The sequence below is a fragment of the Megascapheus bottae genome, chromosome 21, assembly GCF_031878675.1.
Source record: "Megascapheus bottae isolate mThoBot1 chromosome 21, mThoBot2.hap1, whole genome shotgun sequence".
Taxonomy (NCBI): domain Eukaryota; kingdom Metazoa; phylum Chordata; class Mammalia; order Rodentia; family Geomyidae; genus Megascapheus; species Megascapheus bottae.
Genome location: NC_143529.1, coordinates 34,483,506 through 34,505,854, shown reverse-complemented (window position 1 = coordinate 34,505,854; position 22,349 = coordinate 34,483,506). Strand labels below are relative to the sequence as shown.

The following is a 22,349-nucleotide window of genomic DNA, read 5'->3' as shown; positions in this document are numbered from 1 at the left end:
GCAGCACCTGCGCCTCCTGCTTCCTGCCATCCCTCCACTACATGTGTCCCAGGAGCTTCCTGCAGCTGGGGGAGGAGAGAAAGAGGGTCTGACCCTCTTCAGGAGGGTGGGCTACCTTAGCTCCTTAACACGGGCAAGGCCTAATGCCTTTTGCATCTTCCTCTGGGTTCAGGAAGCTGGTAACAACCCTGCGTGGCTGGCACACACTCACCCACCTCTGAGCACTGCCAGAACCTGGTGGTGGAGTGGATTGTTTGGGTATCTTCCTCCCTCTGCCCTGGCTTTGGCCTGCAGTGGCATGGTGCTCTGGGAGGGCAGAATAGCCAGTCCTCCTCTTGGTGAGGTTTTGTGGGTCACCCTCCCAGTGTTCTGCACTGGGTGGATTCAGTGACTTCTGTGATGTGAAGGAATGAAGACAACATACTCAACTTCTGTGGATGAGGACAGGTATCAAGTCCTGGTTCTGGCTGGGCAGTCTGCCTATGCCCTCTGTGGCAGAGACCTGCTCTTTCTACTTGTCAGATGGGGTGGTATGGCCAGGCGCTGCCATGGCCTCAGAGCTCCAGTGGGGTCAGTGCAGATGGTGATGTTCTGGGAGCCTGAGGGGGAGGTGAGTCTGCTGGAGAAGCTCTGGGCCTGGCGCCTGCCTCCCTAGCCTGTCTGCACAGCAGAGCTCCTCCTTGCGGACAGAGCTGGCTGCTCTGTGCTGGGACAATCAGAGTATGGTCCTATTCTCTGCCACCAGAGGGGAACCCAGCACACTGCCTTCCTTAGGGGTTTGGGGTGGGGGACAGTGTCCATGACAGCTTGAGTCTAACAGAGCAGAGAATTTGGGTGCAAGGTCCTGCAGTACGGGGGTAAGGGACGCTGTGGGTTTGTCACCTTTGGAGCCTTCAGTTTGTCTGCCCTGGCTGGAGAAGCAGCTACCAGCTCCCCATGTCTCTTGCTTTCCAGAATGTTGACACCAGAAGGCAGCTCTTCAGATAGAAGCAGGAGGCGCCATTTTGGCAGTGGCAGATGGGACAGGCTGTGAGCTGCCTGACATGGCCAGAAATGGAGGAGGGAAGGAGCGTGGGCAGGTGGGCCCTGTGTCCTTTGGGTCCCCCAGTCTGGGGGGGGGGGTAGCACCACAGCTGCCTGCAGTCACTCAAGGTTCCCCCCACAAGGATATGTAAGGAAATTCAAATGAGCCCATTAATCCTGACCCTTCAGGAAGCAGCATGATGGGACAAGAAGTGGGTTGTCATGCTTTTTACCCTAGATTCTGACTGGTCTTGGGAAGCCAACATGTGATTCTCCAGTTTGCAGGGAAGGGGTGTGGACTGAAGCCATGCCAGCTGTGGGCAGGGCTGCCTAGTGGCCCATCTCTGCTAGGGAGCCATGAGACGGGAGGCTAGTGGGGGCGTCGGATGTTGGGCAGGTAATTGGGATGGGTGGAATCACCAGGGCCCCACTTCCCCCCCTGCTGAGGAAGCCTGGTATTTGGGCTCTCTTACCCTGCAGGAGGCCTGGCCTCACGCTGTCCCCATGCTCCCTCGGCAGTACCGGGGCACGGGAATGGGCTGTGTCCAGGACTACTTGGAGATCTGGCCTAGGAAGGGCCTTGCAGCCTGGCAGCAGAGAGGATGCAGTGGGGGAGGGACAGGGAGGGACAGGGAGGCCACACGTGCAGGGTGATGGGTAGCTCCCTGTTGTGCATACTAATTACATTTTTAATCAGCCAGAATGAGGCTCCGGCATCAATCTGCCACACACAGCTCTGAATCATCCTGGAGCTGGCAGAAAGGTTCTGGGCTGGTGACCCTGGCTCTGCCGCGAGCGGGAGCCTGAGGTGGACCCCTTGTCCTGTGCACGGAACACTGCTCCCAGGCTTCCCAACGGCACTTCACACTTGATTTTATTCCATGACACTGATTTGCTGAACCCCCATTTCCTGGGACGGGGAGGACAGTGGGGGGCTGGCAGAAGCTGGGCTGACCTCCCAGGAGGACCGGGGCCCTCTTTGTTTAGGGAAGCACTAGCCAGGCCTCAGACTTCCGTCCAACCTCATCCTTTCCCATCCAGTTCATTTAAAAACTGAGCTGTAAAAATAAAAGAAAAAGAAAAAAAAATAAAAACAAACCCCTGAGTTGTTAAAAAAAAAAAAAAAACAAATTAAAAATCCCCTTTGGTGTCAAAAGGTCCCATTCCTGCAAGCCAGCAAGCTGGGCAGGCGGCGATGTGGCGCTCAGTCCTCCGGCTCGGCATCGGGCTCCTCCTCCTCCAGGCCCAGGGAACTTTCAGGTCCTGGCCGCTTCAGGATGGCGCTGTACTTGAGGGCCCCAGTCTCCGCCTGCAGGACCACTTCTACCAGGCTGAAGATGGTGATGGTCTACAGCAGAACCAGGCACAGTGAGGGCACAGGGAGGGCACAGTACAACCAGATGGCCGGTGAAGCCCCTGAGCCTCTGCTGCTCATGTGTAAACTCTACCCAAGGGACCTAGATAGTCTGGGTTCTTACACAGTAAGCATTCACAGGGGTCTGGGGGTAGTGTAGGGTTTGGAGTGAGAGAGAGATGTAAAGCCATAGCTTTCACAAGCTTCTCAGTATATCCTACAAGTTAAGAACTCATCCTTCAGGAGGGTTTAAACCATACCAGGGAGCCTGCCAGACCAGTAGGCAAGAGGGGCAGTAGGAAAGGGTGGACAGAGCACAGTGGGGTTCTGACCTGCCGTGCGGGCTCTTGCTCAAGGTCTTCAGGTTCCCACACAAGTGTAAGCTCCGGCTTCTTCCCTACCTTCTGGTAGTGGTAGGACCGCAGGGCCAGCGCCTGGAGTACATACAGTACTTTAGGCCTTGGGCTCTGGATGCCAGCCCCACCATTGGCTGCTTGACTAGGACACGGACCAGTGTCACCAGCCAACTGTCAAATGTCTTCAGCTAAAGTAGCACCTGACAGTTACAGATAGGAGGGGCCTACGGCTCCCAGAGGACGGAGGGGGTAGGATCCACAGGAATGCACAGGCTGGGGCCTCTACTGGTATTGGCACAGGCTGTGGCCTGGTGGACTGTAGATCCTACCTAGGTCTGTTTCCAGATGGACTCACTCACTCTCTTCTGCTCCTCCCAATTTCACTCAAACCAGGTCTATTCCATACTATGAATGGGACTATGCACTCTTCCAAGCACTGGGGGCAGGAGCTGGAGTCCATAGGGCTGGCTAGCACCAGGTCCTCTTGGAAGACTCTTAAGAAACCATCACCCAGGGCAGGAGCCAAGGCAAGGTGGGGGCTCTTCCTTCTCTTTTTAGAGTGGTTATGGGCCATCCTATGGCCATTCCTTCCTAATATTCCAGTAAAAAGCATCTCTACACCTGCACACCCTGACATGGCACACTGAGTATGGATGGCCTTATTCCTGGTTATCTGTGATGTTGGGGAAGGGATCCAGCCAGGCCTGATCCTCTGTCTAAATCTCCATCCAAGGCAAGTCTAGGAAGTGGCACTGTAGCTCAGATGGTAGAACAATAACCTTGTGCACAAAGAGGTTCAGGGACAAAGTCCAGGCCCTGAGTTCAAGTACCAGGACTGGCAAATACACACACACACACACACACACACACACACACACACACACACACACACACACACACACACACACACACACACACACACACACACATATATATATATATATATACACCAAGGCAGGCCTACATTGGTGTCCTGGCAGGGTCCACTGGGAAGTGTGAGTCAGGGTTTTGAACCCTCTGCTGCCACATGCCAGTGAGGCCCATATCGTCTGTGTCCTTCCAGTAAGGGCAAGGGCAATAGAGCCGTAGTGCCCTGTATGCCTGTAAGGCCATGGCCTGTTCTGAGTCAGGGACATAGAGAGGAATCCCAGAAGTAGGTGTGAAGACAGTGGGGAAAGCAGGGAACACTGCTAAGTCCCTGGGAAAGATGGGGACCTAGTCCTGAGGGACAGCGTGGCCTGCTGTCACCCGCTGCCTGCTCACACTGGGCACTCACGTTGCAGTAGATACGTTTCTGCACCCCGTAGCGCAGCACCAGCACATCGAAGGCTTGATTCAGGATGCCCATCACCATGGCTTCCGACTCCAAGGGGCCAGTCTCCTGTGGGAACAGAGCTCCAGCCATGGCACCTCTATGGTGGCAGGGGGCAGAGGGCACTGGTATTTCTTGAGGTTCCTGATCAGCAGGCACTCTGGAGGGCAGGGGAAGTAGGGTGGGGCGAAGACACTAGGCCAGGGCTCACCTTAACCAGGACAGCGAAGAAGAGGTTGGTGCTGAGCTCCTGCACACGCTTGGATGCCATGCGGCGGTCATTGCAGAGGTCTGCCTGCTTCTGTATGGTATCAGGCTCAGCGTCGGGCTGTTCCCTGTAGCCTGATGAGAGGGTGGGCAGAACAGCATGGCACCCTGGTCCCTGCTCGAGCTAAGTCCCCTTATCTTGCCCCCATCATTCAGTCCCAACACTGAGGAAGGGGCGGTCCCACTGGGGGACCTTGGAGCCCCCCTCTGTCCAGGCTGGCAGCAGGCCCCACTATAGCCTCCTGTACATGGAGGGACAGCTTTTAGGCCTGGGATCCTCTAACCTTGGGCTGTCTATCCTTCAGGACCTCCACAGTCCCAGCAAGGTAGCCTTGGGCCATCAGGCACTCATGTCAGGGTGGGTGCCCTTGGCTGGCACAGGCCCATTCTGGTCCCAAGCCGTGCTCCTTACCCAGCGTAGCAGCCAAGAGGCGGTGCACCATGACGTCTGCAAAGCGGCGGATGGGCGAGGTGAAGTGTGTATAGAGTGGCACATTGAGGGCATAGTGCCGGAACTGAGCTTGATCTTGCAGCATCCCTGAGCAGAAGTACAGTGCCATCTGTGGGTGGGAGTGGGTCTCAGAGTCTGGCCAGGCCTGGTGGGCACTGGGAGAGCCACAGTTGGTACAGACTGAACAGATAGGCCACAGGCAGTTAGGCAAAGCCAAGCAGGCTCTTGGTATCAGGGTCAGTCATTCTGCCTAAGAAGACCGAAGAAGCTGCTGTGAGGCTGCGCAGGCCAGCAGGCCCCTTTCCTGGCCTTGTCCCAGGCTTGCCTGGATACCTTCCTGGTGGCAGCCCTTAGAACAGCTCAAATGGCCCCACCTCTCCGCTGGGGATGGTGCTAGGGTTCCTCACAGACAGCCTCTTCCCTCAGAGCCCTGGCTCCCTGCCAGAACAGCAGGAGGAGGCGGAGCAGTTTGTGATCCACCCCTTCCCAGGTCAGGAGGCCAGGGTTACAGACTCCAAGAGGCACAAACAGCTGGGCGCAGGCATGGCGGCTCTTGCCTGTAATCCTAGCTACTCAGGAGGCTGAGATCTGAGGACCAAGGTTCAAAGCCATCCCAAGCACAAAAGAACCAATTAACCTCTAGAAAATGGGAAGTTGGGCTTGGCTCAAGAGTAGGGTGGGAGCCTTGAGCTGAAGAGCTCAGGGACAGCACCCAGGCCGAGTTCAAGCCCCATGACCCATACACACAGAATAAAAGAAGCACAAGCAGAAGCTAAGGAGGCTGAACGTCTGCCAGACAGTGCAAAGCCTAATGCTCCTCTCTGCCCACAACAGGAAAATGCTACTTCTCCATCTAGAAGCAAAGTCCACAGGGGTTCTCCAGTCCATGCTTGAGCTGATCTTTTTCCCCTTGTCCTTGACCTCTGCTCAGATGGTAGCTATGCTTGTACTGTGCTCCCCTCCCCACACCTGCCCGCTAGCTAGGGCTGCTTGCTCTAGACTACCTGACTCTCCCAGAGTGAGATACAGAGGTCAGAAAGAAAAGCCAAAAGAGAGGCCCGGACAGCCTGGAGCCAAGTCTGGTCAGAGCATCTAGAACCAGGCAGCCTGCTACGTGGAAGCATGTTCACTCCCTTACTAGTGCCTGTGTGCCTGGCCAAATGGACAGCTGACTGTTTACTCTGCCTGCACTGCAATGGAATCCAGGCTATAGCAGGCAGTGACCAGCTCAGCCTCTAACTCTACTTCCCATGCAGCCCCTGTTGGAGTCAGGGCTATGCCTGGGGTGAGTTGCAGAAAAAGGAAGGCACTCTTTCCACTGCAAGCCACATTTTGGGCTTTGTTCTCAGTGGTGGCCTAGTTTCCCAGACAAGATGGGCTCTGCTGGCTCCTGGCTGGTGAGGTATCTCTGGGTAGGGTGAGGACATGGCATCCCTGTGGCATTCTGAGACAGCTCTGTGTCTGTTTCACAGCTCACCAGGGAACCAGGCTGTGCTTGCTGCTGCGCCACTCCTTCCCTGTTCTGTCTCACTCCAGTTCATGGGGTGAAGTGTTCATAGCCCCATGACACTGAGTCCCTGAGCTCCATGACACTGGCCCTAGAGGGGCCAGGAAGCAGGGGAGAAGAAGCTCATAGGTTCTTTTGCTGGCGGGGCCAGGAGAGTCAGAGAAGGCTTCTATCTGTGGAGCTCCAGGACCAGTTTGACCCTAGAAGTGGAAGGCTTGGGAGGAAGACAGAAGGTACATCCTGAAGCACAGAGGCTATTGAGCCCTTTTAGGTACCAGTGAGCAAATGGATGGGGTGGGGCACTACACAGGCCCTCTGCAGTGGGTGCTGTCTGGGGATTGGGACCAGGAACAGGGGAATGGCAACCAGGCCCTAATGGCTCCCAGGGGCTCCATTCCTAGCATAATATAAGGTGTCAGGAAATAAATCACCTGTGGCCATCTGATTCTCCTGACCTGATTGAATCTGCCAAGTGAGTGACCCCTGAAAAATAGCCTGTCACCATCCAGCAGTCCTGGGGCCTAGAGCCAGCTCTATTAGCATCTGTAGCTCCTGCTGACCTGACAGTATACATGTGCAGACCCTGTAGGAGCTAAAATGCAGTCTGGAGGCCAGCCCTTATATCCTACTCACAGGCTGTCCCCGCCCCAGGACATGGGCCCACCTGCATGGAATCTACCTGTGTGTCTGCAGGCTGGACAGTGCAGCTGGGCCTGGACCTTTTCTCCTGCTTGAGTTCCCTAGTAGCCACAGTCAGCCCAGCTGACCTTCATACACAGACAGGCTCTTCACTGGACTCAGGCACCCCCATCCCAGGGACTGCTGAGGGCACCCTCCTTTCCCATGTTCCTCCACCCCTCTGCTCCCAGCTAGCCTCAGAGCAGAGCTAAAGTGGCAGCAGGCTGAGTGCCCCAGAGGTCTTGAGGTCAGGTCCATGGATGCTGTTAGCGTGGGGACAGAAGTTTGGCCCCTCTTACCTGCATGGGTCGGGAGTACATGTTGGTAAGCACCTCCTTCCGAGCTAAGGAGTACTTGTCATCTCCAAATGTTCTGCTCAGACTTTTCTAGAAGCAAAGCCCAGAAACCTATATGAGATGCAGTTAAGCTTGGGGAGAAGTTCTGAGCCCCTGTCACCTGTCGGCTACCTGATACCAGGAAGGGGGATCCCCTGGTCATGGACTTAACCCTGCTCAGGTAGCTGGGGTGCATAGCCCATTGTCTGTGGCCCACACTGGGCTTCTAATCAGCCCATTCCGTGGCCAGCTGCATGGCCAGCTCTCTGACCTAGATCTCCTTTCTGTCTCCTCAAGACTCAGAACATTGGAGAGAAGTCTCCCTCCTGGAGATGTGAAGTCAGAGCTCTACGAGGTTCAGCTCTAGGAAGAAGGGTCCCGAAACCACTTTCCCTGAGAAACATGCCATGGTTTACAGGAATCCCAGCTCCCACACTGAAAGCCTCCAGGCCTAATCCTAGCCCAGTTCTGGCCAAAGGACCTCTGCCTGTGGCTAAGCCTTGAGTGGTTTCCCTTGACCCATCCAGGTGAGAGAGCCTGACCCCAGTCAGAACCCCTATGACTTGGGCCTTTTTCTCAGGTCCCTGGCCCATTGCAGGGGAGACGTAGATGAAGGGGGAAGGGACCCTGTGGAAAGCAGGAGGTGCTAGACCGAGAGAGTCTCTCACCCCTCCACCCAAACAGCACTCACATTAAGGGACCCTGCAGAGCTGACATCCATGGGCAGCCCCATTTGGCTGCAGAATTCCACTAGGTCATTGAGCATCTTTGTTTGGGGTGGGGGGTGCCGTCGTAGCAGGGCCTGCTCAGGGAAGGTACGGTAGATCTTGTGGGCCACTGCCATGTTGGCCAAGAGCATGAACTCCTCCACGAGCCTGCAGGTGAGAGATAGTGAATGGAGAAACCCTGGAGCCAAGTGACACAGCCCCTTTGCCAAGCCCCCTGCCCAGTGGCTCTCTTGTGCTTTTTAATCATTGGTGTGAAGAACCCTTCTGTGACTAAATCTTATTTAACCCTCAGAATTGTTTCTCTTTTATCCCCATTCTCTGAGCCAACATGTCCCCATTGCCTTTTCTCTTTTAGTTAGTGAACATGTACTTGGTTTCCCTGCTAGATGGGGACATGTGGAGAGCAGTGACAAGCTGTCTTATTCCCTACTGCCATCTCAGAGCTTAGCCCCAGACATGGTTCAGAGAAAATGCACAGCAAAGACCTCTGTGGATGACTAAGTCCCAAGAAGCCCACTCTACCTTTGCTTCACTTGAGAACAACTTTAATGGATCTCAAGAGAAACAAAATTAGCAAATAAACATGTCAAGGACCCACAGTAGGGAAACGTTGGGAGTGTAGTAGACTGAGAGACTAGGTAAAGTGGGACCCTGTATTAGAGTCCTGAGATCATTACCTGCCCCCTCAGTCCAGGGCCAGAGGCTGTGCACCACTCTTCTCCATCTTGGGGCTGCCTTGGTGGGACAAATAGATCTAATCAGAAGCCCTCAGGAAGTGCATGTGCATCCTGGCTGCAGTGGCACTGTGTGGGGAAAGCTTGCTCCCAGAGCAAGGGAGGGTCTATTAGGGCCTTGTCCAGCTTGAGACTCTCCCCTAAAGCTGTATGTCAGGAAGAAGGAAGCTCTGGAGGGCCGGCAGCAGCCGGAGGCCCCCTGAGGTGAAGGTAGGTGCTTGGGCCAGCCTTGTCATCTGACCAAACCCTCAGAAGGAAAAATAAGCATGGTAAGGGAAAGCACTCAAGTGTTCAAAGCCGTACTCTGCCTCGACTGGGCACACTATGGAGAAGTGCCCAAGAAGTACAGGCCCCATCAGACAGAGTTCAGGCCCTACCTGGCCCCTCCATCATGGGCTCGGGGCCCGCAGTGGGGTTACAGGCTGGCTAGCATATAGCATTGGATATGCCTATGCTGTTCACTGAGCCATAGCTGACTTCCCTGCTTCTCAGCTCCGAATCTGTTCTTGTGCTGATCACTTTCCTGCAGAAAACCCTGTGTCTCAACACCTTCAAGTTTGCGGAGATGTGAGTTGAGTCCTGGCTCCACACTACACTTTTGCCCAGGGTCCCTGGTGAAGGCACAGACCTCTCCCAACCTCCCCAAGTACAAGACATGGCTGACCCCAGCACCTGGTCACGGGGATAGTGTGAAGGAGATGAGGGAGCGGGTGTTTCAGGAAAGAGTAGTGCTTTCCTTTCTTCCATGAGAAGCATCTGCCTCGGTCTATACTACACTTCTTGGTTAGCTTGTTGCCCAGATGCTTATGTTCATTTGTTCTTTCATGTACTTTTTCATTCAATTGACTCTGTGGTGGTGATCCAGGTACAGTTCTAGAATCTTCCCTTTAGGCAGTCCCAGAATGCTACAGGCTAGAGGATAGCCTGTTGCCTTGTAACCCCCCCCCAGGGCTGGGCCCAGATTGTATTTTATGAGTGTGGCCAGCAGGTGGCAGCATGGCCCTGCAGTAGAGCTGTGATAAAGTGGCCAGCAGGATCTAGAGTCTGTCTGAGCCTTATTGGGACCTTTCTTGTCTTCAGCCACAGGTCAAAGAGACTCCTTAGGCAGAGCCAAGCTCATTCTCTATAAGACTTCTTTTGTAAGCTCTCTCATGATCTTAAGTAAGGACAAGTCCGGGACAGGGAAAAGGTAGGGATTGCCAGAGGTGTCAGGCAGCAACAACCTCAGGCAAGTCCACAAATGGTGGACTCCCACGAGCCACCTAAGACCCACACAAAACAACCCTGTGCTAGGTAACCTTGACAACGGTCTGGTGAAGCTTTGCATGCAGAGGCTGACCTCAGGCAAGTCCTTGGTATCCATTTCCATTTCCACTCTGGTTCTCACTCTTGCCCTCCACGGGCAGAGTTAAGACAGTAGCCTGAGGACTCTCTATGACAGTTTAGAAATATCAAGCACTAAACACCACTGTCACTAAACAGTAAGATGACAGTAAGATGATTATTAAGTCCTGATTCCCTGAGTGGTGATAAGTATTGGTGCTTTAAGATGGCTATAGGGACCACTTTTTCACAACTGGTTGTTGAAGTTCTCATAACTGTAGGTAAGAGAGGGCAGAGTCAGAACATGTCTTGTGTACACCTACAGGGCCTGGCAGGTGATCTGGCTAGGGAATAGGCAGGCCAAGCTGCCAAGCTGCCAGTAGCCGGAGTACCACAGAGTTCAAGGTTCCTTATAAATGGGGATAGGTGCCCTAGGACAAAGAATTGGACCTGGCAATGCTGGCATTGAGTATCTTGGCTATCTGGGGCCAGCTAAAGGACCTCTTAATCTTAATTTGACTACTTAGTCACTTCTCACAGTGACCAGCAGGGGTCCCTCTGCATCTTCCTTCCCAGGACCTGGGTCGTGGCAGGAGATGCTTAGAACCCATGGATTTCTGGGTGGGCAAGATCCTTACAATTTACAAACTGCGGCTCAGTGGCTGAAGGTGCATGGTGTCAGATCTCTGGCAACTGTTCTTTTTTTCTTGCCAGTGCTGGGGCTTGAACTCTGGGTCTGGGCACTGTCCTTGGACAATTTTTGCTCAAGGCTAGCACTCTGCCACTTGAGCCACAGCACCACGTTTGGCTTTTTTTTGTGCATGTGGTTCCAGGGAATTGAACACAGGGCTTTGTGCGTGCTAGGCAAGCACTCTACCACTAGGCCATGCTCCTGGCCCCCTCACTGCTTAGCAAAACCCAACTCTGGTGCTAAGGACTGGGACATAGGGCTCTGAGGGAGTGGGGATAGCTGAGAAGAAGCTAACATTTGAGTCCCTCACCAGATCTGCCTCTTTTCAGAGGCAATAATGCCCACACAGCTGGCAGCAGAACTCAGATGATGCTGGGAGCTGTCCTGGGGCAGCAAAGGTGTGCTAAGAGCAGACATCTCCAGCTGGGTATGGAAACTGGGAAGAAGGATGAGTGGGGAGGGGAGGGCTGCTGCTCTGGAGCCTGTTAACCACCCTAGTTTAACCTTGCTCCTCTGGTCTGGGCACCTGCCCTCAGTTGTAAGCCACCTCCTCCCCCCAGCAACTGACAGCATGGCACAAGTATGAGATCACAGACAGCCCCGCTGGGGTGGGGGAGCTGGAACTCAGTAACTGTCTGACAACTGCTCTAAATGGGGCTCAGGATTGGCTGCCAGCCAGGATCACCTTCCAGAACAGCAAGCCAAGCCCTCAGAGATGGGGCCTTGGTCCCAGGCCTGGCATCTGCAGAGCATCTGGAGCCCTGCACCACTGGGGCCCCACGACTCTGGAGGTCTGGGCGGGCCTAGGATGTGACAGAAGGCAGTGGGCAGGACTCCAGGGCCAAGGCTCCAAGATCTTCCCTCCTAACCCTGGATCTGCAAGGTGAAGGGCAGGTATGATTTTCTCACTTGCCCTTGATGGCAGACAGTGGGAAAAGATAGTAACAACCTCCACGCAATTTCCTCTACTCAGCAATGGGAGCTCTCACTCAGAACGCCATCTCCCAAACTAGTTCTGCTATTTAAGAGTATACGTCAAAATGTGTATAAGACACCGGGGTTTCGTTTACGTATTAGGGGCATCTATCGGCTATAAGAAGGGAGCATGGTACTGCAGGACTTGCAAGAGGGAGTTACAAGGTGTAGCACACAGCCACCTGAGGATCCAATCTGTCCCATTTCTCTATTTATGATGACTATTATGATCATTTTTATTATTTTTGCCCAGGCTGATCTTCTGACCTCATCTTCCTTGTTGATTACCAACCTATGCCACCTGTGGTTGCTTTATTTTTTATTTTTTTTTTAACTCTTCTGAGTCAAGTCTCACTAGATAGCCCAGGCTAGACTAAACTCATGATCCTTCTGCTTCATTCTCAAGAGTGCTGGGATTTACAGGTATGTGCCAACCCCCCTACCCCCCACCAACATCCTTCAAGTTGAGATACATCTTCAAGGACAATATTCAGACAAGACAGGGGTCAGAAAGAACTTTCTCCTGCTCTCCTACCACAATGCTACCACCTTTGTCTAGGCTGCCATTTCTTTTAGCCAAGGAGTCTCCTTCCTTGTCATGCTGCCTTCTTTATATAAAACCCCATCAAGCCACTCGACTGCCTATATCCCCTTCTGCCCAGTGGCTCCCTCTGTACATGGGACAATGGCACCACATGGTAAAATGATGCCTGTGTAGACTTCCTCTCCCTCCTCATGGTCCCTGCCCCACTCCCTCTCCAGCCAACCGTACTGAATTCTTGAGGCTCTTTGGTGCCTGTGGCTTGAGTAAGTGTGAGTCTGGGTTACTGCCCTCAGCTCTCTTCCTGGACTATCACTCTCGGTAGGCAGCGGGGGAAGAGGGGGTCCACAGACACCCTTGGCATCTCCTTCATCCACCAGCATGGTGCTTGGCCTCCATGACAGCACTGGTCACAAGCTGCATGTCCTCCCCATCCCTAACAATGCATGCTCCAGTCCTAGCACAGATGCTCAGCCAACCTGTGCAGAATAAAAGACTCCTAGTCTAGGCACTGCAGGCTCCAGTTCAGGACTTGGGAGGCGTGGTTCCACAGCCCTCTCCACATACTTCCCATATCTCCAAATAGGACCAGAAGGTGGTCACTTGGTATCCTGCTCTTCCCTCTTCTCTCCTCACAGGTCTACTGAGCACCACTCTCCCAATACACATGGCATACAACCAGAGCAGGTGGGGGTCTCATCTTTGTTCCCTCTCTTAGCCACACTTTAAAGCTGCAGCCTCACTTTGCCCTGGATGCCACCACCACTACTGCCATACCAGCTTCTATGGCCCCGGGATATTCTTATTTCTTTCTGGATGGGAGAAACTTATTATGCAAACAGGATTGTGACTAGCTTCAAGCCCCACACTCCTTCAGCAGCAATTTTATGTGCTCTGGGGGCCAGTAGCCTAAAGTGGTATCCTGGGGACCATGGCATTGAATGCCTTTGTTCTGCTCTTGGGAGTTCCTACTGGAAAAGTGTGCTAGTTACTTTTGAGAGATGACAAGGCACAAGGAAATGTTTTTCAGGAAAGAAATGAAATTTCAAAGGCAAAATTAAAACTCAGTGGGAATATCTAGAAAGCAGAAATCAAGGGTGGAGGCCTAGTTCTTGGCTTCTAGCTTCCTTGTGGATGGGGGTTGGGTGTCTGCTTGATGAACAGGGACATTTCAAAGGACAGTAACAGAGGCATAAACCAGAGGCTGGGCCCTTGAGGATCTCAAGGCTGCACACATCAGCTCCAGGTGGAAAGGAAGGGGCAGGGCCAGAGTACACAGGTGTAGCAGAGGGGATGCCCAGGTGGCAGAATCTGGTGGAGAGAGCAGGGGAGCAGCAGCAAGCCATCCCACTACAAACTTTGGGGAAGGGCCCCAAAGTTAGGAAGTAGGGGTTGGGAAGCTGATTCAGAAAACATAAGAGAAGGGTGACACACCACTATCAGTACAGTTACAGGGAAGGGGCAGTGCTGGCCTGAGGAAACTGAGGTGTGGGGAAAAGGGGAGCTGGTGGCAGGAGAGTGGAAGAGGAGGCAGGGGCTTCTCAGAGAAGGATCCAGGTGAGCTCCAGGGTGAAAGGAGATGCCCACAGGGTTTGGTGGAGAGGAGGAAGGGGGCACTGATGACACTTCTGCACAGTGCCACGGAGCCCTGGAGGAAAACTGGGCCACAGTAGCTATGTTGCTTCCTTACAGTATCCTTGAGGCCACTGAGCTATCGACACTCATATTGCAGTTGTTAGGGGAGAGGGATCCATGGCTAGCCAGTGCTCTCCTGAACACTCAGGCAGCCCCAGAATGGAAAAGGAAAAACTCAAGGGAAGTTGGGTAATCCTGGTATAAGGACACTATCATTGAAACTGCCATTTCAAGTCTCAGGACAGAGGAGGCACACTTATGCCCATTGGGGTGACAAAGAGAGCAGCTACCTCACCATCATCTAAACACAGGGACCACTTCCTTGGCAATGTGGGTGCAGGCTCAGGTCAGTTCTGTTCTGTCGGCTGGCTAGTTTCCTCCACTAGAACCCAGTGGCTTGAGATGAACAGCAAGGAGTATGGCACTGGCTGTGCAACTCTCCTTAGGCCAGGTGCCATGCTGCTGGAAGGGCCTGTCTTCCCATCCTGGCCTTGCTCTCAGTCTCTACTCTTCTTCACACAGGCCTCTCAACTCTGCCTCACAAGAAATGCGGGTCTTCAAGGATGTCCCATCTCCAGACCCCAAGGAGGACCTCGCTCCACTCCCTTCCTATCCAGAACACCTGTTACGTGGCAGTGATGGAGAGCTGACCTGGAGCCAGGGTCAAGGGTGTGGCTGTCACCATAGACCTGAGAATGCATCGATTTTTCAAAGACCAAAGCCAAGTGTGAGAGGAACAGCAGCTTCTGTCCTCAGCAACCAGAGCACTTGTCACGGCTGTGTGAAGTCTCATGCTAATAGAATTAGGCCGCTCACAGAGATTGTTCAATTAGCTTTTGGTGAAAACTGCTAACTTGAAATTTGATAAGAATTGCTTCCAGCCAGTTTCAAATCCATTTCTTCTGAAGATGGAATTTTCCCCACTTGGGTACATCCTCGTTATGGGCCCGGGAGCCTCAGGCTCCGCATTGGACCTGGAGGGCAGCTGCTTGGCCCCTCACTGATGCTGTGCACTGGAGCACTGCCCCCTCTCCACGGCTGGGCAGCCTGAAGTGGGGGAGGCAGCAGACATTCTCTCAGGGGACCCATTGCTCTCCCAGAGGCCCCACATTGAGTGTAGTGTGGTGGAAACTATAAAGGGAATAGGGCATGACGGGAAGTCAGTGGTGCAATCAGCACTACCTCGAGGGCTGCTGGGGACGGGCAACTTTGGCAGATCTTTGTTTTAGTTCCCTGCTCAGCTGGGCCAGGGTGGCCTAGGAGCTAGGAAGTGGAGGCCTGGGAAGGGGCTGGATGGGAGAACCTCAGGACGAGTGGTAGCAGCAGACCAACCCACCACAGGGGAGCCGCGGGGCCGACCCCACATCACAGCGTGGGCCTCTCGCTGACCCCTCTCCTCCAGGGCTCACTGCAACCTGCTGAATGTTTTGGACATTCTCGTGAAACCACAGGGAAATGAATGGGGCCTAGTTCACAGGCATGGAAAACCCCAGAGGAACTGGCCTCTGGAGCCAGACATAACAGGCCCTGTGGGTGAGGCTGGAGCCAGGTTTCCTATTCTGTGAGGCACAGTCCACTCCAGGGCCTTTCTATAGGTTTAGCGGGTGGGGCCCTGCTGCTGTGGCAAGGCACGTTTTAGCGGCTTGTTTTTCTAGCTCAAAAGGAAGTCTCCAGAGGCTAAGCGTCCAAGTTTGGCCCTCAGGCCCTGCCAAAGGGAGGCTGCGGTAGGGAGGTGGGAGGGGGCTTGCTCCCAGCGGTTGACAGGGCAGAAAGCCCTTTGTCAGCGTAAAGCTAGCCATGAATCCTTGCTCTTCCCAAGGCTCAGCGCTGCTAGAAGGGAGGCACGGGGCAGGCCTGCACATGGGCATGGCCCTGGCCCCTAAGCAGAACCAGGTGGCAGTCTGTGCCATGTGGCTCACAGTGTGGGGGTAATTAGGATTTGCTGGCTCCTTTATGGTGTTGACACATATGCCTTCTTCAGTTCTAGCTGCTGCCCAACTGGAACTGTTACCACAGACCAGAGGAGGTGTGGCCAAGGCATACAGAAGCCGCTGCCTCTGGGAACCCTGGGGTGTCCCTGACAGCTTTGCCCTTCTACTGACTTCTGGCCAAGGCCAAGGCCTCTCTCATGCCCCAGCAGTGGGTAATGGCCCTGTAGCCTCAGACAGAGAGTAGAGATTGGACAAGCTCAGGGGAAACAAATGGGCCATCACTGACATTGGAAGGGATTGCTTTTAATTTTAAAACTAGCTTTTGGGCACTAAGAGAGTGAAGGAAGAAGGGTGTCCAGGAATCACAGGCATTAGCTCTCTTTCCTTCTTTTATACACACAGACACACAGACAGACACACACACACACACACAGGTGCACGCGTGCACACATACATTCCAAAAGGCAGCTAGAGAAGGAAGATGACACACATGCCTAGAACTGGGATTGCTCTACTTTTGCAAGGGAGAGCACACCTGGCTCTCTTGGGAGAAGAAGCCCTGGTCATCAGGGCCATCCCTAGTCATGCGGCCATGTAAGTCTTCAAAGACCTGAAGAACGTAGCTGAGTCCTTGGTGCACTTTGTACCCACTGCTCACAAACCTACCAGATTGTCTTCCATGATGACCCTCAAAATCTCCTAGCTTGCACAGATCCTCCCTTTCACATTGCAGTCCTGGCTTAGGGGTCTCCACACATTTGCACCTGTGGTTTCCTTACTGCCCTGGCCCACCACAACCCCCACATAGCTACCCAATATCAACCTAGCCGGCTGCCTAGACAGCTTTACTAGCCTCTTTTCACAGGGCATATAACACTTATCAGGCACAAATACTTATTCTTATATGTAATAGTTTGATTTTGTCCTTGCAGGACCTCACATTTCTAGGTACATTGTGTTATTACTTTCAGTGGCCACATGACCCTTACGGTAGCTGAGGTGAGTGGACAGTGACACCTCCATCCTGTAGATGTGGAGCGGCCCCGGAGTTGTGCTGTCCAAAGCTGTCTGAAGACAGCAAGAGTGAAAGTTGCCCCTGGATTGTGTCTGTACAGGCTGATGCCAGCTATGGTGTCAATTTCAGCTCACCCAAATCTTCAAGTCAGAATTCTCATTTTGAATGTGAGCAGGGGAGATTCGGAGGAGTGAGGTGACTCTCCCAAGCTCACAGAGCATTACTTCTCACACACTGATATCCAATGCTAATATTGCTTCATCCCTTGGTGACCCCAAGGTCACTTGTTTGCCATAGACCCCTGAAGATGAAGAGGAGGTGGCAAGGTTTGTAGCTCTAGACAAAGGCTCTGCTGAAAGCAGGGACTCAGCACAGGCCTTTGCCTGAGGCCATGCTGGTACCTGGGAGAAGGGCTCTTGTAGTGATCACCTGTGATTCTAATTGATAGAGAGGACTTACTCCTCTCAGTAAGGCCACAGCAGCAGTGGAGCCCAGGGTCACAAATGTGACCTGGTTTTCCATCTGTCCAGCAATCTTTGGGAGTGGAGCCTGTCTCCCAAACTAGTCCCGGCCCCAATGTGTATAGGGTTGGGGGAGACCTCCTGGACAGGCAAATGCACAGGGCCATCTTTGGGCCTGGTTAGGCTGGGTCGCTGCTTACCACCCTGGAAACTTTATTTACAGATGTTTCTTTTGCCTCTTCCTCTTTCCTGCCGTAGGAAAGGATAATAAAGAGGAATCAGGACTCGGTCCTCTGCTAAGAGCACCACCTGTACAAAGCTGTTCCCCTGTCTAAGAGTATCCCTGGGATAAGCATAATGCTGAGCATTTTCTGTTGCTTTTTTTGGTGTGTATGTGTGTGTGACAGGTCTTTCTTTATCTAGCCCACCTCTTGTTGGATTTGTTTGCATTTCCTCTGGAAGAAATGCCCTGAGCCACAGCATTGAGTAGAAGGATAGGGACATCCACAGGCCACAATAAGGGGAACTAAGATCCTCAGACTGGGGGTATCAATGCCTGGCCTAAGTGTTGCGGACCCTCAGTAAACTTCACATAGCTTCTTTCCAGTCTGTTCCCCACTGAGTCTGGCATGGCACCTTGGGCACTACTTACATTTTTCTTGGTGGGTTTCACTCTGTTAAAGAAATCCAAAAAGTCTACTAAGTTTAGTCCCTTGCCAACCCTGACAGAGCCTACACAGGTGCAGTGCTCAGAGACCAAGCTGTCACACTGAAGATGCTTCCCTGGGCCTCTGTATACCCTTGTTGGCCTGCCCCTGGCTTCAGCCTAGCTTTCTCATCAGCCACAAGGAAACTGAACTTCCTCTTTCCAGGGCTCTCCTAGAGCCTCATGTGGGGTGACAGATACAACAAGACCCTCAACCTTGGGGTTGTCCTACTGGTCGGTCCCTAGACCCATATCCAGTGAGTTTTTCAGGGTTCAGCATAGGTGTCTTGCATGGTTCCTAGGAGCCTGGAATGCATTTCAGACACTTCCAGTTCCCCAGCTAGCTTTCTTCTGCAGGTCACAGGCCTAGAGGGACAGAGGTGGGGTGGGATGGGGTGGGTGGGGTGGGATGGGGTGGGTGGGAGACTCAATCTCTAGATTCCAGAGCTAGACATACAAGCCAATGTTGATGAGAAGTTTGGGAAACAAGCAAGCAATGTCAGAAACATAATTTATCTGGTGCTTCACAGAAAACAATGAATTGATAAGCAGGATTTATTTGAGGGCTGGAATCAGAGTTCCCTGTCAATACAGGACTATGGGTGGTAGCTCTGGTTCCTGTTCTTTTCTTTCATCTTGGCACACAACCTGGGATAGCTTCTGCTACTCAGACAGGATCCACTGGATTTGCTCTGATGAAATATTACTTGTAGATGCTTATCACTTAAATCTAACTTAGGGTGACACGGGGCCTGGACTCATTTGTTGGTGACCTGTTGAATGAATATTCTTCTCTAAGGGCAGCTGCCTCACATAAATATGAAACCCAGTAGATTAAAAGAAGCTTCTCACCTCCCAGGCTGTTTCCACTGAGCTAACACTTGTCTTATCACCCACTGGGATATGGCCTGTTGCGTCTGGCAGAGCTCATTAGTTATGTGACTTTAAAAATATTGACACATGCTTTTATGAACTAAGCTCAGAGTGGTTTAAATGGATACATTCCCACTCAGAGCCTTCTGGGCTTCCCTGACATTTTCTTAGGTCTTCCCCAGACATACAAGGCACAAGCAGGGCTCTGGTGGGACCAAGACTCCTCACTCTGTCTATTCAGCATGTGAAACCCCCATATGGCAACTTTTTACACAGCACTTGCCTACCCCTGGTAGGTTGGGGCCCCCAGGGCCTCAAACTAGTGCCTCAGTTGACAGAAGTGGTGCACTTGCTTTCCTTTAGAATCTGGGTGTCACCTGTATCCCTTGTCACCCTGTCATTGTTTAAATGTGAAATACCAGCCCTCTGGTTCCCCAGCTGTTGGTGCTGTTTTGGGAGATATGAAGACATAGCTGGAAAAGTAGGATCCTAGGGGCACGGGAATGGTATCTTATCCCTGACTCCTTCCTCCCCTTGTTCTCTCTGATTCCTGGCTACAGTGAGGTGAGCAGCTCTCCTCTACACCACACACTCTGTCATGGTGTTCAGCCTTCCCTCAGACCCACAGCAATGCTGTTAGCTGACTGTGGACTGAAACCTCTCAAACCATGAGCCCAAACAAATGTTTTGGGCCTCTTCTTTTTCTCAGGTATTTTTCATAGGGAAATAACCCTGTATGGAGTATCGTTTTCATAAAAATTGTACTTAGGTATGTGATTGGCAGTAGCAAAGGTCCAATAAAGTTTGTCTGACAAACAAAGGAATGAGTTTTATATCGGGACTGGAGAACACCTATAAGCTGTTCAAAACTCTAGGTACTTGGGTAGACTATCCCCAGAGATTTTCTTTGCACTTGACAATTTCTAGGGAATCACTCTGTAGGTTTGGCAGTGGGGCCTTTAGGACCCATTTGGCATGAAACTCAATTCTGTATAGAGGGGCTTTGTGAAGACTGCTGTAGGGCACCTGGCTGGAAGCCAGCTTTTGCATGGTTTGACTAGCACTGGTCTCAGATTCCCTTGGAGTAGACCTGAACTAGAATGACTTTCAAGGGTCAAGGAATCTCCTTGTGGAAGGTACCTTCATTGATTATAAGTTAGACAGCCCTTATTTGAAGTTTGGAAAGTGCTTCAGACTTCAGAGATTTTTTTTTTCGCTAGTCCTAGGCCATGAACTCGAGGCCTGAGCACTGTCCTTGGGCTTTCTCAAGGCTAGAGCTGTACCACTGGAGCCATAGAACCATTTCCAGCATTTTTTCCCCCTATATATGTGGTACTGAGGAATCAAACCAAGGTCTTTGTGCATTCTAGGCAAGCACTCTACCACTAGGCCTGAAATATTTTCATAGACTAAAAAATCTAGATCTCAGGGCTGGGAGTTTGGCCTAGTGGTAGAATGCTTGCATAGCATGCACAAAGACCTGGGTTCGATTCCTCGGTACCACATACATAGAAAAAAGCCAGAAGTGGTGCTGAGGCTCAAGTGGTAGAGCTCTAGCCTTGAGAAAGTCCAAGGACAGTGCTCAAGCCCTGAGCTCAAACCCAGGATAGGCAAAACAAAAACAAAAAACAACCCCCCCCCAAAAAAAACCAGATCTAAAGTGTTCCAGAATCTAAATTTGAAATCTAAGATTTCTGGACATTTCATATTTGGTATTTTCAGACTAAGGAATCCCCTCCCAATTTATAAAATCCTTTTGCTCTAAGTTAAGGTAATGAGGGTTTAGAAATATTAAAAATACAGGCTGGAAGTTTGGCCTAGTGGTAAGAGTGCCTGCCTAACATGCATGAAGACCCGGGTTTGATTCTTTGGTACCACATACATAGAAAAAGCTGGAAATGGTACTGTGGCTCAAGTGGAAGAGTGCTAGCCTTGAGAAATCCCAAGGACAATGCTCAGGCCCTGAGTTCAGGCACCAGAACTGGCAAAAGAAATAAATATTAAGGGCCAGAAGTTTGGCATGGTGGTAGAGTGCTTGCGTAGCATGCACTAAGACCTGGGTTCAATTCCTTGGTACCACATGCATAGAAAAAGCCTGAAGTATTCCTGTGGCTCAAGTGGTAGAGCTCTAGCCTTGAGAAAGCCCAAGGGCAGTGCTCAGGCCTTGAGTTCAAGCCCCACGAATGGCAAAAAAAAAAAAAGCTTGTTAGGAATATGGAGGGGGGGTATAATCCTGACTTTTCTAGGAGGCACCCACTTGAGCATGTGTGCAGCTTCTCCCACATTATGCTAGGGGCCCAAGGAGGAGAGTCAATGCACACCTGTCATCACCTCCTCTCAGAACTTTACTATAAACTGGCTCTTTCTTCAGCACCCCCTGGCTAGCTGGATGCCTACAGATGAACATTCAGTTGGGTGTCTATAGGAAAGCCTGTTTACATGCATTCTCCTCTGGTGACCTATAAGAAGGTGCACATTCTACTGTAAGAGTTTCTAGACTGTTTTGTGTCACAAAGCTGAAGATAGGATCCTGCCTTTTGGGGCATCTTGTGGTGTAGCAGTCATTCTGAGAGATCAAAGGTTTTGTTAATGAAGTAAGAGTTAAGATGATATTGGAAAATATAGTGGGGGAAAAATGGCCTTTCAAAGGAGTGAAAAGTTCTTTCTGCTTCAGGACCAAAACACTGAACAATCATAATGATGGTGACCTAGGACATTTATTATACAGAAGACGGTAACTACATAAATATTCTGTTTACATTGAAGATTGAGAGGAAATAGAGTTAACATAGACTAGGGGGTAGAATGGTAGCCTTGAGGTGAAGAGCTCAGGGACAGTGCCAAGGTCAGAGTTCAAGCTCTACAACCAACAAAAAAAGGAGAAAAAAAAAGAGTTTTTGCTACTTGAAAGAATAAATCTCTTCCAGATGAATACATGAACAATGTCAGATATATCCCTATCATTTGAGATAGCTCAGACATTAACGCATTTGTACAAGGATCCCAGCTTGCCTACACTGGGCTGGATACCAGAAAAAAGATGTCCATGTGTCCTGTGTGAGGACGCAGTGCACAGTGGTAGCATACCCAGGGATACTATCTCCCCTCTCAGAAAAGGGATCCCTGCAAGGACAAGCTCAAAGCTTCTATCTGAGGCTGCCTCAAGAATCAGCACTAGCCAGCTTTCAGGGTCTAGATGAAAAAAGTTAAGTGCGCATCCCCAAGGCTGTCCCCTGTCCCCTGCTATCACTACACTACACAGTTGACTTCCATACATGGCGCTAACCCCCACTGGCCAGCCATGTCTCACTAATCTCCTTTCAAGCCTGGCCCAGAAGTCGTAGGCCCATTCTTGGGGCTGGTATGGGTTGTGTGGGCATGGCCGTGGAGTAGTGGCAAGTCTATAGAGTGATCTGTTCTTTATCTCAGTCAGGCTTTGCTGAGCTGGCTTTT

The 22,349-nt window shown here is 51.9% G+C and overlaps 1 protein-coding gene and 1 long non-coding RNA gene across 5 annotated transcripts in view; one reads left to right on the top strand and one right to left on the bottom strand.

The window, feature by feature from the left end:
• Positions 1–1,880: 1,880 nt before the first annotated feature.
• The window catches only part of Dis3l2 (DIS3 like 3'-5' exoribonuclease 2), a 297,816-nt gene continuing 277,347 nt past the window's right edge, over positions 1,881–22,349 (bottom strand). The window contains exons 15-21 of one of the 2 annotated variants that reach the window (XM_090355040.1): positions 7,975–8,158; positions 7,248–7,334; positions 4,725–4,872; positions 4,257–4,387; positions 4,010–4,114; positions 2,710–2,811; positions 1,881–2,371 (exon numbers count right to left, since the gene is read on the bottom strand). In XM_090355040.1, coding sequence (XP_090211166.1) covers positions 2,228–2,371; positions 2,710–2,811; positions 4,010–4,114; positions 4,257–4,387; positions 4,725–4,872; positions 7,248–7,334; positions 7,975–8,158 — 901 coding nt within the window. In that variant the 3' untranslated portion in view covers positions 1,881–2,227. Of the gene's footprint in view, positions 2,372–2,709; positions 2,812–4,009; positions 4,115–4,256; positions 4,388–4,724; positions 4,873–7,247; positions 7,335–7,974; positions 8,159–22,349 lie in introns of those variants that run through there. The other variant, XR_016539161.1, reaches the window with a different exon arrangement.
• Positions 11,419–14,538, top strand: LOC150048916 (uncharacterized). 3 transcript variants are annotated; one of them, XR_016539164.1, is made up of 3 exons: positions 11,419–11,550; positions 11,988–12,157; positions 14,433–14,538. It is a non-coding gene; the product is annotated as an uncharacterized LOC150048916 (long non-coding RNA). The 3 variants fall into 3 exon arrangements; XR_016539162.1 differs by having other exon boundaries at positions 11,419–11,642; XR_016539163.1 differs by having other exon boundaries at positions 11,419–11,653.